This window comes from Scophthalmus maximus, chromosome 3 (assembly GCF_022379125.1).
Source record: "Scophthalmus maximus strain ysfricsl-2021 chromosome 3, ASM2237912v1, whole genome shotgun sequence".
Classification (NCBI taxonomy): Eukaryota; Metazoa; Chordata; class Actinopteri; order Pleuronectiformes; family Scophthalmidae; genus Scophthalmus; species Scophthalmus maximus.
This window is the reverse complement of record NC_061517.1, coordinates 9894194-9908131: the sequence shown is the minus strand read 5'-3', so window position 1 is coordinate 9908131 and position 13938 is coordinate 9894194. Positions and strand designations below refer to the sequence as shown.

At 47.6% G+C, this 13938-nt stretch overlaps 1 protein-coding gene across 1 annotated transcript; it reads left to right on the top strand.

The window, feature by feature from the left end:
• The first annotated feature begins 730 nt into the window (after positions 1–730).
• Positions 731–13628, top strand: LOC118317433 (EMILIN-3). Its single transcript, XM_035646103.2, has 6 exons — positions 731–1411; positions 8699–8821; positions 9776–10074; positions 10208–10554; positions 10642–10992; positions 11742–13628. Exons 1-6 carry the CDS (start codon positions 1227–1229, stop codon positions 12885–12887), a joined length of 2451 nt encoding a protein of 816 aa, XP_035501996.1. The 5' UTR covers positions 731–1226; the 3' UTR covers positions 12888–13628.
• The last annotated feature ends 310 nt before the right edge of the window (positions 13629–13938 follow it).

Below are 13938 nucleotides of genomic sequence, written 5' to 3'. Positions count from 1 at the left end.
GTTCCAGTCCCAGAGCGACGCCGGCCGAGAGACACAGGAGGCAGTTGAGCATGAATTCAAGATTTACACGGAAGCCCTGCAAGACAGAAGCGGGGGGGTCAGGGTGTGGACCGCAACCGAAGCTGTGGCCTCGGCTTTTTTAATGACTGACCGCGGTGAGGCAAGGAGGAGGTCCATTGTGTCCAGCTCCGCAGCGTCTTATGCTGGCTGCGGCCGCAGCCACGCACATGGCAGCCGACTGGGCCTGCGCTTTGATGTACAGCTGCTCCCCGAGCAGATGGAAAAAGAAAAGAAAGAAAGAAAGAAAGAAAGAAAGAAAGAATAATAATAAAAACTGTTAGGGGATTAAAGAGACAAAAACTTGAGGTTGTCGGAGATTGGATTGAAACGGGACAAGGCGGGAAAGGGGTGGATAAAAACAGAGCAGAACAGAGTTTTGTTTCTTCCCAGTATGATTTCAATGCTGCGTGCTCATATGTGTGTTTGTATTTGTGTGTGTGTGTGTGTGTGTGTGTATGTGTGTGTGTGTGAGAGAGAGAGAGAGAGAGAGAGAGAGAGAGAGACCTACAAAATCATAGTAGCAGCCAGTCCCAGGCCCCCAACCCCCTCGTCCCGCGCCGCCAGGCTGGAGTTGGGGTGGGATATGCAAATACAGGCCGTCTGTCTGCCTGCCCCTTCACAGGCAGCAGAGCAGCACGCTGCTTCTTGCGCACACACCCTCAACTCATGCAGAGGAGGGCCGAAGCCCAGTCAGCAGGTCTCACACAAGCTGGTGTGTGTGTGTGTGTGTGTGTGTGTGTGTGTGTGTGTGTATGCAGCCGAAACTTTCCTAGAGACACACTCGCACGCTCTCCTCCCTCCTGCTCTCCTCTGTCCCGCTCTCCTCCTTCTCCTCCTTCTCCCCTCCCCTCCTCCTGCACACCTTTGTGTTGTTTTCCTTGCCCCCTCTCCCTCTCCCCTCCCTCTCCAGCCTCACTAGTTTCCCCCTCTCTCCACCCTGCCCTGCACGAGTGTGGTTAGTGTGCGAGCTGAGGGCGCGCGGGCCAAGATGCTGCTGATGCTGCCGCTGTTTGGGCTCCAGGTCGCCGTCAGGGCCCACTGAAGGAGACACGGCCGCAGGTGTTGCCAGGGGGATTCAGCACAGCGCCCCGAGGAACCCGACGACTTATCGCCTTTCACGTTCGTTTTCCTCATCGCCAGTTGCAATTTCAAGAGAGACAAAAACAATGAGGACCAAGTTGCGTCAACTGGTTGTGCAGCTCTTTCTCCTAGGAGCGTTGCTCCGTGTGGTGGACAGCAAGGGAACTTTCTACGGCGGTCATGTCAACCCGTTCTACGGAAACAGATACAACCTGTTCAAGGGCGGACTCAACGCTCACCATTTACCAAACAAGCCCATGACCCGTCACAAGTAAGTTCTCAGTTTTGGATATGTCAAAGGAGCTGATGCGTGTTTTATTTCAATCCCAGTGCCGCAGGCTAAATATCAATATAGAGTGCTCGCGAGCCGGACCCACCTCATACTGTATTTCCCCCCGAGAAACACATGTCACTGGCGTAGTTGCAGAAGTATGGTTTTCGTTAGGGCATCAGCTCGGTAACAGATCCCTGAATTGACTCTGTGTTTCTCTCTTGCTCACCATCAGCCCCTTTCTGCGGCTCACACCTAAAACCATCTGTGGCCGGGGATAAACATTATGCTGCAACAATGACATTATGAAAACAAAGCCCACATCATGGTCAGAATGGTGCAGAGGTGGGGGGGGGGGGGGGACTGAACTAATCTTCAGTCAAGACAACTGAATTTACAGCGAGATTACTGTTGAAAGCCGTGTTTTACTCTCTCTTTGTGAATCATCCAATATCAATAAGAGCATCCTCTGTATTTGAATATGTGGTCTGCGATGTATGCTAATTCCCCGGGACTGATACTGTCAGGACAGTCGAACCCCATGAGCAGAGCAAAAATCACAATCCCATACTTGTGCGTGAAAGATTTGAAAGTCATGACGCCGGGAGATGAAACGGAGCCTTGTGGATATATATTTTGCCTGGACGGAGATGGCTGATGTTTGGCCGGCGGGGCTCTGTCAGATTCTTTCCTCCCTTTTCCTCCCATCTCTTTTGCTTGGCTTCCCCTGAGAGCTGTTATGTCTTTGGACAGCTCGCCCAGCTACCTGCTGCTTCACTCAAACTGCCACAGAGGTCTGTTGCTCGCCGAGCCCTGTTAGGACTGCCGTTCACCAGCACCTCCAGGGAGGAGACCCCTCGGCATCCCTCAAACCAGCCCGTTTTCTCTCCTCTCCTTCAACTCTGTCGCCCGCCTTCATCCATCCCTCTCCCCAGCCTCATTTCCAGTCACCGTGTCCTTATTTCCACTGTTTAGCCGACTCTACCAGTGCTGTGTTTAAAGCTGAAATCACCACCTGTTGCTTTTGTCTCTCTTGCGTCGAGTGTCGGGCGCACGTCACCAGCTAGTCGAACGTTGCTGCATGCCAGAGATTTCATCCTCGTCCTCGTCCCGCAGCCTCCAATTCCCTTTGCTGTTCATGGCATTTGCATGCTGGTGCCATATGACGGTGGCACCGAAAGAGATAAGCCTGAACACTGCCCAGTGAAGAATGACAGATGGTCAGCAATTGCTTGTTGCTGGTGGCTGTTTTCCCCGCACGTGTCTATAAGTCCAGCTAGTGTTTATACAAAAGCTGCTGAACCACCTTGGACACAGTGGGCCCCCAGGGACGTGTCAGTGTCGGACCACCACTACAGATATATGAGCTCAGTTGTTGTCGGCTGACTGGTCAGTGGAAATTGAGACTTAAAAATAACACACGTGCTATAACCAGTGTATGTGTGTGTGTGTGTGTGTGTGTGTGTGTGTGTGTGAAAGTGCTTGTCTAAGTGTGTATGGGTGTTTGATTATATGTTTTTGCGTAGGTTTTCACTGCTTCTACTACTGCTGAATGCCTACTTGTGACCACACCGTCACATGGACGGAACTTTTAGAGAGAGATATATAAAAGATTCTCAGCTGCTGTTTTTCTTCCTGTTGAATTATTGTCTGTGTTTTGGCAGCAAAGCGAGGTATTCGATTTCACAGTCATTCCTTTCTTTCAATATGATCACTTGCTGCTGTAGAAAGGAGAAGAAAACCTACGGCCACTTGTCACAGACTGTCACATCTTAGAGTATCTTACAGCTGCAATACTGTACCTACCACTTCATTTCCTTTTTGCATTGGCGGCTTAGAAGGTGTTTTGACATGCAATCTTTATCTGAACAGCAATTTATCAAATCGTAACTTTGCACATCACAAATGAAAAGACATCAAGATCCATCGGTGTCCCTAGCATCGCACAGACACCGCTCGCCGTGTTGCCCGACACAACATATCGCTATGGCACGAAAATGCACACAACAGGTGAAACATAATCCAACGAGAGCCACAGACCCTTCCCTGGCCAATGTGTGGTGTATAAATCAATTAGGATCCGCAGCAGATGTGACGTGTCCTCCCTGATCAGATTAGAGAACATATCTGAGGGCTTTGCCATGATGTATGCGACAGGGATCAGGGGAGAAAGGTCAGCGAGTTAGTGGGGGTTAGAGGTCATCGGTTGCTGTTGTAAGTTTGTGTTTGAGTGTCCAGCGGAGGACAAGAATGGAGCCAGCCTCCTGCTAAGGGGTCACAGAGGCTGGGCAGTAAACTCTCAAGCTCCCTACCGGCACCAAATATTTCTGTTTCTTACTGACCCTTTGGCAAAAAGAAAGATTTGAGGCTGTTAACGTGAATTTATTTTATCTTTAGGTTTTCTTCTTTAAGATTCCACCACATAGTGTTGTCAGGCTACCAATGTTTTTGTCTTAACAGTAACCTCGTATTATGCAGCTACTCTTTTCAAGGGAGCTGCGTTGGTTAGTTCAGCAGTGACTGCCTAAATAAAATATCATACCGCACTGCTATTTGTTTCACCCCCAATTAGGCGCCCGTGTACAACGAGTCTAACAAGAGAAACCGTTCCATTGGAAAACTATTCTTACTCAAAGAAGATTATGTGCTTTGGGAAATGCCTGAGGATAAGTTATCGGTGTGTTTTTTTTCTCCCATTACCAGTGTTTGAGCTTCTTTCTGTATTTCAAGAGAAAAATAGAAGATAATAAAAAAAAAATCAATTAATGAGATTGTGTGTTAATTTAATTTGAACAACTAAAAGTTATGAATAGTGAATAAGAACCAGTACTAAATTAATGATTAACTGTCTGACATGATTGCATTGCTGTAACAGGGATTAAAGACCAATAGCCAAATTCTAAGCACGCGTCAAAGTAACGGGCTGCCTTCAAGCTATAGCAATCAGAGCTGGATCGAATCGGAGTATCACATCTTTCCTTTAACCTTAATCAGTGGCCACGAGATCAACGTCAATCAACTCTGCACCATGGGGCCTTCAGGACCTGCCAGTTGGCTCGAAATAGGACTCATTAAAAACATATATGGAAAGAGATGGGCCCTGGAGGGGAGTTGTTAGCCCACGGACCCGGTCCGCTCAAGTCATAAATCTACCAGAGGCAACAGCAGTGACCTGAGTTCCAACAGTCAGCAGCCCCGCAGGTGAGAGCGTGGTCAGGAGGGAGGAAGGTGTGCCGCGGTGTCAAAACGAGCGAGGCGACGGTTGGAGAGGTGGCAAGTTAAAGGGCCGGAGATGTCAGTGGCATGATTTTGCAACACAGAGAGGCTTGATGAAAAAAGTGGAAGCGAAAAAGAGCACGCAAGCAAACCCTGGTTATGCTTACATAATTAAACAGAGATTACCTGCAGTGTTCATATTTTGCAGGGGGCGGTGGGGGATGGAAAGGTGAATTGTTTTGGTCCCAGCAGAGGGTGGAGGTCTAGCAGCAATAATATTTGCTGAAAACGCTCCACGTGAGAACCCGAGATGGGAATTCGGCGTCGCCCCCTGGGAGGCTGCGAAGCGACTTAGAAACTGTAATTTCATCCTGGAAATATTTACAGTGAGACCAGACTAACAGTCAAAAAATGACACGGTCCAGTGACAGAAAAAAAGACAATATTTTGGTCTCGAAGAAGGCGAGAGAGAGACAGAGAAAGAGAGAGAGCGGGGGCCAAAAGGAGCAAGCAAAGTTTGGAGTGTGGCTTTTTTCGTGTCAGGGCGAAAGGAGGCGAAGTCTGTTTGGATATCCATCAGGGAGGAAGAGAGGGAGGTCAGGTGAGGGTGGGAGGTGCACAAGACAGGAGAGTTTAACACACGGAAGAATTTGAATCGGCCGGGTCATTTGGGGTTGGGTGGTTCAGTGAGGGTGCGGCTGAACTAATGACATTAATTTGTTTCTGCTTCTTCAGATATTGGGTGTTTTCTTTTTGTCATTGGTGTGAAAGCAGAAACACACAAAAGATATGTGTGTGGAAAAAATGTGAATTATCATCAGCACTCAAATAGTATAGTTAGTGTGGATATTCAAGGCCTAGATTTGTTTCAAACTGCCAATGGGAGCAGGTCGCAAGTGTAGGTGGGCGAGCAGTGGACGAGCTCTACGACCGGCCTCGCCCCTTCTCCTCCAAATATGGTTACTGATGGTTTAAAAACAAACAAACAAGATGGCGCCGACCACGACGCTTAACTCAAGGCTTTAAAAACAGCAGGTTCACGAACCAATGTGTTAATTGCCACTTGGCTAATGTGCAAATGTGAATGTGCTAAAACTCTAAACCACAGTGGTGAACATGGTAAACTTATTCAACCTCGACATGTTAACAGTGTAATTGTGAAGGTTCGCAGGCTCGCACAAAGACACTCGCATGTCTTGTAGACTTTTCTTTTCAGGATTTATTAGGTTTATTAGGTTTATTAGGTCCTATAATCCTTTGACCTTCATCCACCTTTTCCACGTCCAGGTCACTAATAGTTCCTCGGACCAGATGCTCTTGTCCGTCCCACAGGCACAGTTGGAGCTGAAGGCTCATCAGTGACTTTTTCCCGTCTGGCACTTACTGCGTTATTCTGTGTGGCCAACCGCTCCCCTGTGTCATCCACCAGCGATTAAACAAACGTCAGAAAGTATTTGTAACTTTCAACACCTGTCTCCGCATGCCTGCGCTCCTCTCCCTCCTCGTCTCCTTCCTCTCCATACTCCCCATATCTCAAATCATGTACTGGATCAAAACTTCTCCCCTCACGTGTCCAGTGACTTGTCCAGCCTGGAGATTCTCCCATACAAGCAGCTCATACAAAGTTCTCACCTACCCTGCAGCTGCTGGGTCTGGATGAGAGGGAAAAAAGAAAAGGAGACAGCACTTTTTCCTCACATATGACCATTTGCACGTAATGGTTTTGCATTTCATGTGACGAAACTTGTGTAATCCTCATCCCGCGGAGCTGCGCGGCCCCTGTGGATGTAAAATAAAAGGGGCCATGAGCTTCGCTGCGCATGTATAATATGTGCACGTGTGCGTGATTTGGCCTCGGTGTCCACACAGCTAAAACACAATATGACTGTCTCTCAGGCTGAAACTCAACATCCATCCTATAAAGATCTGCAGCTGAGGAGGTGACCTGCCGTTGCCCCGACCAACACCGCAGCGCAGAGGGACAGGATTTATCTCAGCACTCAGCTTTGATGCTCACAACGCCAGAAACCCCTCTGTCTGCGAGACACCGAGGATAAAATATCATTCACAGCCCCAAATGACGTTGACAGATCCGTGAAAACAGCCTCGGCGCAGACAGGGAGGGAGGGATGCAGAAACAGAGACCAATGAACACGTTGTTTGTGCACATCTGGACTCCTGCACTTTTCTGTCATAGTGTGAGAGTCTGAGGGCCATTGCCCCCCTCCCCGCCCATGATGTGCACTTGACAAACAAATCGGTGAACATTGTCACTTTTCACTCCATTGAAAAGATTGGCTCTTCGAGTAATGTGAAAAAGATCACACACTTACTGTGCTGTACACGCAAGCATACTCATGCACTGAGTCTGCTCTCTGTCAGCTGTCACCGATCCTCCTCTGCCTATAGACGCTTTTCCCCCGCAACTCTTACACACACACACACACACACACACACACACACACACACACACACACACACACACACACACACACACACACACACACACACACACACACACACACACACACACACACACACACACACACACACACACACACACACACACACACACACACCAACAAGTCATAAAGCTCTCTAATGCTCACGATAAATCTGTCGTACATGAGGAGGAAACCATTGAAAACTATTTCGATTTTACAATTTGATACTTAAAGGACTTACTAAAGTGCTGATGGTCTCATGGGTGAAAGCATTGTCACTTTTTTCTTAAATCCAGGAATCCATGAATGGGATCTCGCATGAATTGATTTGTGCTCTGCGTATTCTGTGAGCAGCAGATGAGAGCAGAAGGAAGTGATCGGTCTGAGCCTGCAGGTGGGACGGGGCTGAGGAAACATGTGAAAAGTGATTCGGATTTGTAAATGAAGGAAAATGTACCGGAAATGATGACGCAGCACTATATGTGTTATCAGATTAGGTGTGCAGTCTGCATACACACACAAACCACATGATACATAAAATCGATGTTTTTCCAGCCAGATGTTCGTGTTTTTCTTTTTCTTTTTCTACAGCTGCAGTGGCCGCGAAATTTCCTGCGCGAGTTTAAAGTGCTTTAAGAGCTCCCATCATCCCACATCAGTGCAGGTCTTAACAGCCACTTCCTTAACAACGCATGACCTGGCAGCATGCTGTCAGGCCAGTATGAAAGGAGCTCTGTCATTCTGACTCCTGCCCTTTTCCTTCCCCCCGCTATTAACACATGTCAACACAAGGAGAGTGGTGACATACGCACAAAACGCAGTCAGCGGTTTGCAGAAGGCAGCAGCAGCAGCAGCAGTGCAGTGGTTTCTCACAGACTCCAACAGGCTGTGCTGTTTGTTATCCCTCTGAACCTGGCAACTTGGCACGTAGGCCCTCCTCGGCTCCCGTGTCCCTCCCTGCTCCTCCAAACGCTTCTATTTGTCCCGAAACAGCTGTGGAGTAACATGAAGTACTGCATGTGTTGCTAAATGCTCCCCGCTGAATGCAAGAAATGCTTCACATGTGAGCCCAGAGAGCCTGGATCATCGTTTCCTGTGTTGCACGGGGGCCAGGGGAACATTTAGCAGTTGCTATAGCTGCGCTGGCAAGTGGAGCGAGAGGAGAGAGGAGGTCCAGCTCCGGCATGATGCAAGAACTGCTCAAAGTAGTTATAGAGTGAAGTTGTTGTGTGCTGGATGTTGCGCCCCTGAGATGATGTACGTTGTGATTTGGTGCTATACAAATAAAATTGAATAGCACTGAATTGGATGCATACAAAAAACTATCTGTGTTCTGCTGCTGATTTGCCATATTTAAATTTTAAAAAAGCAAAAAGACAGATGAAAAACATCCTCTGTCTTCATACGGATTAATGCCAGTCGTTTGCATGTATTTATTTTCAAAAGTTAAACACATCAATCGCTATAATTCATGCCGTGTAACTGAGTGAACAACGGATTGATGTACTCTCGCTTTAATCCACTGCATTTGGCAGATGCAAAGCAAAAGAACATATATATTCTAGGATTTATATACACATCAGTTATGTATGCTATTAAATCTAATGTCGTCCTGCCATCTCCACAGGAACCACTGTGCCTATGTGGTCCAGAGGAACATTACCTGCACCATGCAGGACGGGGTGGCCACCTACGTGAAGGCAGAGTATACCACCAAGTGCATCTGGGGTCAGAAGTGTCCTGTTGTTGTGTAAGTCTTTTTATTTTTTTTAAAAAGTGCAAGCAATTTAAAGTGTGAGAAGTTTGTCAGTGTACATATTCCCTTACATTCAGCAAACAGTAGCATGGAACACACTGTGGAATATACTCTGCATCAATGCTGCCCCCTAGTGTCCACTCAGTGATCTGTTCGAGGAATGATCTGTTGTTGTCAGAGAGTTCTTCTTCAGAGAAATGCCACTAGGGAGAAATAGTGTTAGTTCAAAGGACACCGGCAACCAGTGCCATTTCTCTTTCAGCAAATTAAAAATGTTCAAAATCTCCTCCTCAATTATGTATCGTTCTGCTGCAGACGTGGTCACACTTCCCTCTTACTTGCCAAACTGAGAAACGCAAGAGAAAATGTTCAGATTAATATAATGAATGTATCACTACATATTTACTGTGTTCTTAACTGTATATGGACTTCTTTACTTTTACTGTATAGTGATTTTGTAGATCTGTTTGATGTGCCTTTCAAAAGCGGCCACAGGGAAATCAAAGATGAATCACTGTGTGTGTGTGTGTGTGTGTGTGTGTGTGTGTGTGTGTGTGTGTGTGTGTGAGAGAGAGAGAGAGACAGACAGACAGACAGACAGAGAGAGAGCGAGAGAGAGAGAGAGAGACAGAGAGAGAGAGAGAGAGAGAAAATTCGATTGACAAGTGAAATTCTGCTTTTACAAGATAACACTGAAATTTGCTGACCCCGGTTCAATCCTCTGGTGTCACATCATTTACACTACACTTGTTTAATCTCCCTCTAATCTGCATTTAATCCCATTGAGTTAAAGCTCATCCTTTCATTATCCTCTGTCCAGGCTCTGTGCCCGTAATTAGTAAAAGGCAAATGCGCTGATATGACAGTTGTCATATCTGTCAGACCTCAAAACCTCAGACCTCTGACGGTTAATATGTTTTTTTCCCTTTTCATCCATGCTTCCTTCAGGTACAGGACGTTCTACAAGCCAAAGTACAAGGTGGGTTTCAAGACAGTGACTGAGCTGGAGTGGAGGTGTTGTCCAGGCTACTCTGGAGAACAGTGCCACGACGGACCCACATCGTCGCCTGACGCCGGATTTCCCCATCGCCCGGGGATAAGGGGTTTCCCCCACGGCCCGAGACCTCCGGTGGACCAGAAGCCTGAAGGAGGCCAGCTGGAGCCAGGCAACCCTTTCCCCAGTGTGCCTGACCAAAGACCAATACCCACAGGACAACTGCCTGCAGGAAGCGGAAAACCAAACTATGGTAAGAAGAGACTTCAACTGATTTAATGCTAAGCCCTTGGGTTTAAACTCCCACTGCTGCTGTTCCTGCGTGCCAGTGCATGTTTGTGTGCTGGCAGACTTTTTCTAAAAAATGCAAAACTGTCCCCCCCCAGGAAACAAATTTGGTATTTCTGGAGTGACCGGTGAACGTTTGGACCGTATGGAGGAGGACCTGAGACGCCTCACCCAGGGTCTGGACACTCTCAACGGGGTGGTGGCCGGTCTTGAGGAGCGACTGCGCACGTCCCTCAGAGAAGACACCAACAAAATCCTGGTGTCTCTGCTGCCCAGCGGTCCCCGTGTGCCTGACTCGACCGTGGGATTTGGGGCGATCCCCGATGGGACTCCCGATGGAGTGGAGGGAGGACAAAGCTTCAATGGATTTGGGGACTTAGCGGGGAGAGTGACAGAAGTGAGCGATGAGCTTCGAGCCAAGACTCACATCCTCGAGGAGATTCAGGTACTGTGCACAAAAATCTAATTGATATATCTGTACACTTTTTTTCACCTTAATGCTTCTTTCCTCCTCACCTGTATGTGTCTTCAGGGAATGGTCTTGGGCCATGATGGACAGCTGAAGAGGCTGCTGGACGGAGCCCGAGGCAGTCCCATCCCCGGCCCCGGCACCACCGCTCATCTCGATGAGATCCTGGACGCCAAGTTGAATGGCGTGCGGGCTGAGATCCTGGATCGCTTCGAGAGCCGTCTGTCTGGCCACGAGAACAACTGTGACAAGAAGATGGGGGAGGTGCAGAGCCAGTGCCACCGGGAGCACATGGATGGCCAGGAGCAGATGCAGCAGAGTCTGGACGGAAGGGAGACCGGGCTCAGGGAGGAGTTGGGCTCCCTGCAGGCTCAGATCCAGGGCCTGACTCTGACCGAGAGCTGCTGTGGACAGGTACAGACACGATTGAGATATGATCAGCATGAAGCAAATGAAGGTGAACGGCACACAAATTCATTCGTTAATGTGATTTCCATGCGGGCCATGTTCAAAGGCAAATAAAGTCTGCCCGCTGTTTCCTCATTTCCAGTCTTTAACAGTCAATTTCTCAGTAAGTCAAACCCTCAAAACTTTTCATACAAACAATGTAACACTAAGTACTTTACAGAACAAAAGCAATAATAAACAATAGCACTCACCCACGCACGTGGCAAACCATGTTAGTCTCATCAATTTGTAATGAGGAAACACCGGAGGCAGTTAGAAAAAGAGAGATGAATTGATAAACATAAAACAATAAAACAATAAAAGAGAGGAGAAAGAATGTAGATAAAACAATAAAAATGCTACAGGAGAGGAGGACGTACCAGAGATAAAACTTAGGGTCTTAAAGGGAAAAAAATCTGATAAAATAAATGAATAAGTCAACGATTAGATATATAAATATTGCAGAATAGATTACATTTTATGTATTTATCACATAGCCAGATAAATACATAAATATATTTCAATAAAAAGCCATGACTAAAAAAGTAGGCCTTGAGTTTGCTTTGGAAAGAGTGAGAGTGATACTGATATTTCTTTTAGTAAATACTGTACATTTGAGACTACGCTACTCAAAGGGCAAACTCGCTACACTGTTGTCACGTATAACTTTTTAAAAGGTTACCAATTAACCAATGAGTTATTGATTTTTTCCGCAGGTCAACAGCCTGTCCCAGCGTGTGCTGCTGCTGGAGGAGTCTGTGAAGGGTTTGACCGAATCTCAGCGACAGCTCCAGACCGCCCTCGCCGACCAGAGCATCCACGTGGAGACGCTGATCGAGACCCGCCTGGTGGACATAGAGGGCCGCCTCAACGCCACAGAGGGCGGACCCGACGGAGCAGGAGGGCTCTCTGGGGGTCTGGATGGCTTCAAGACCATGCTGGAGGACAAGTTGAAGACCCTGGAGGAGAGAGTGTTTGTGGCTGTGGAGGAGCTGAGTAATGCCACGGCCCCTGCACTGCTGGAAGGCCAGGTGGTGCCAGCGCTGGAGACGGAGATCGAGTCTGTGAGGAGGAGAGTGGAGGGAGACCTGGACGGCATTCAGAAACAGTTGGTAGACCTGGAGCTGCTCTGCACCTCCTCCTGCTCACCCTCCACCCCACCAGCAGGGGGTGTCAGTGTCACCGACGTGGAGGAGGTGTGTGAGGGGATGGAGAAGAAGATGACGGGCCGCCTGGACTCTCACTCCAACCAGCTGGACCGCCTGAACCACACCCTGCACAGCCTACTCTTCAGGATCGCACAGGAGGAAGAAGAGGGCTCCGTCCATGGGGAGATCACCCTGCTGAAGGTCAACATCAACTCTGTGAACCGCACGCTGAAGGGCCTGAAGGACTCTATTAGGTACATCGCAAGTGAAGTGGGCCACGCCAACAGCACCTGGGAGCAGAGAGAGCACCAGCTCGTCAACCAGGTCCAAGGAATTACCAAACTAGTGGGCCACCAAGCCTCCCTGCTGGGGGCCGGGGAGAGGCGGCTGGCCCAGCTGAAGGGAGAACTTGTGTCGCTGAAGAGGCGGCTGTCCGGGGAGCTGCAGGGCTGCAGGAGCACAGCGATAGAAGTGCAGAGAGAGGTGAAGGACTTTGACAGCAGGGTGAGCCATGTCGAGGGCCAGTGCAGCAGCCTGGGGGAGCTGGCGGAGCACCTGGAAAGGATCCGGGCGGAGCTGGAGAGACACTCGGAATCGTACCTGGCCCAGGTGAATGGCACCCTGGCCGTCCACTCCGAGCAGCTAGCTGAGCTGAAAGGAGAGGTCAAAGACTGCGCGGCCAAGGAGGCGGCAAACCAAAAAGGAGACCAGTAGCATCTGAGCTACAGATTCTTTTTTCTTTCTTTCTTTCAAGAGACTTTATGTGTGCTTCTCGTTAGGCTCAAGCGACTTCCTCTGATTCTCTCTTCTCTTTTTCAAATCCCATTTGCACAGATGCAAATTAACTGAACCGGTGAAAGACATTTCCCATAAGCATCCCAGCCCAGTGCCTCCAGATGTCCCGGGTATTTGGTTTAGTGAAGTGAGGGGAAGCAGACGCAGAATACAAAGACACACGTGTGGGTGTATGGCTGGGCAATATTTTCCCTCGAGATTTTATTCTGTAGGGCATTTTTTTCCTCTCTCTCTCAGATCATGATTGTTTTGTTTTCCATATTTTACCTTTTTTTTTAACTTATATGAGGTGACTGCATTGATATGATGTTAAACTGTTTGTATTAGAGAAATAATTACAGTACAAAGTGAATGATATGGGACTAATACGCTGCTACGGGTTTCTACTGGCCAGCACACTCAACATCCTCTGTGTGGTCACTTGTCTGGTCTGTTGTTGTTTTTTAAGAATACTGTACATCCACTTGGTGCTATTTACGTTTTTTGTAAACTCCTGTTTTACACAATGTTTAAAAATGTGTTTCTCTTTGGACAATTTTGTTTGTTTTCTTGCCACATTGCTCCAAGTTGCCGAGGAGTTCCATAATTCACCATTGGAGGACAGTGACGACACATTTCATGGCATGGTAGATGGAAAAGAAATAAAATCTTAAACACTCATTTTGAATGATAGTGGTATTTACACTAAACTTAAGCTAAGAAGGTTTTTCTTTCATTTCAAATACCATGTGGGTTCTGTTCTGTTCAATTCCATATAACTTTATTAATCCCTGTAAGGAACTCTAAAGTGATGTGGAGTTTATGATGGAGATATTTAGAGTTACTATTGGTGATCTGATAGCAATCCCACGTCTTTGTGTTTATTTTTTGGGAAATGGACAACTCTCCATCCCATTTAAGTTTAAAATCTAGATGTGTAATTGGTAAAAAAATATCTAATTAAAACCATAAAAGCGTACAGAAATACAAA

Bases quoted from the DNA above. Each gene is read 5' to 3' on its own strand.
- LOC118317433 (XM_035646103.2), top strand. From the start codon at position 1,227: ATGAGGACCAAGTTGCGTCAACTGGTTGTGCAGCTCTTTCTCCTAGGA. The intron at 1,412-8,698 runs GTAAGTTCTCAG...CCATCTCCACAG, and splicing joins AAGCCCATGACCCGTCACAA to GAACCACTGTGCCTATGTGG. The intron at 8,822-9,775 runs GTAAGTCTTTTT...TGCTTCCTTCAG, and splicing joins CAGAAGTGTCCTGTTGTTGT to GTACAGGACGTTCTACAAGC.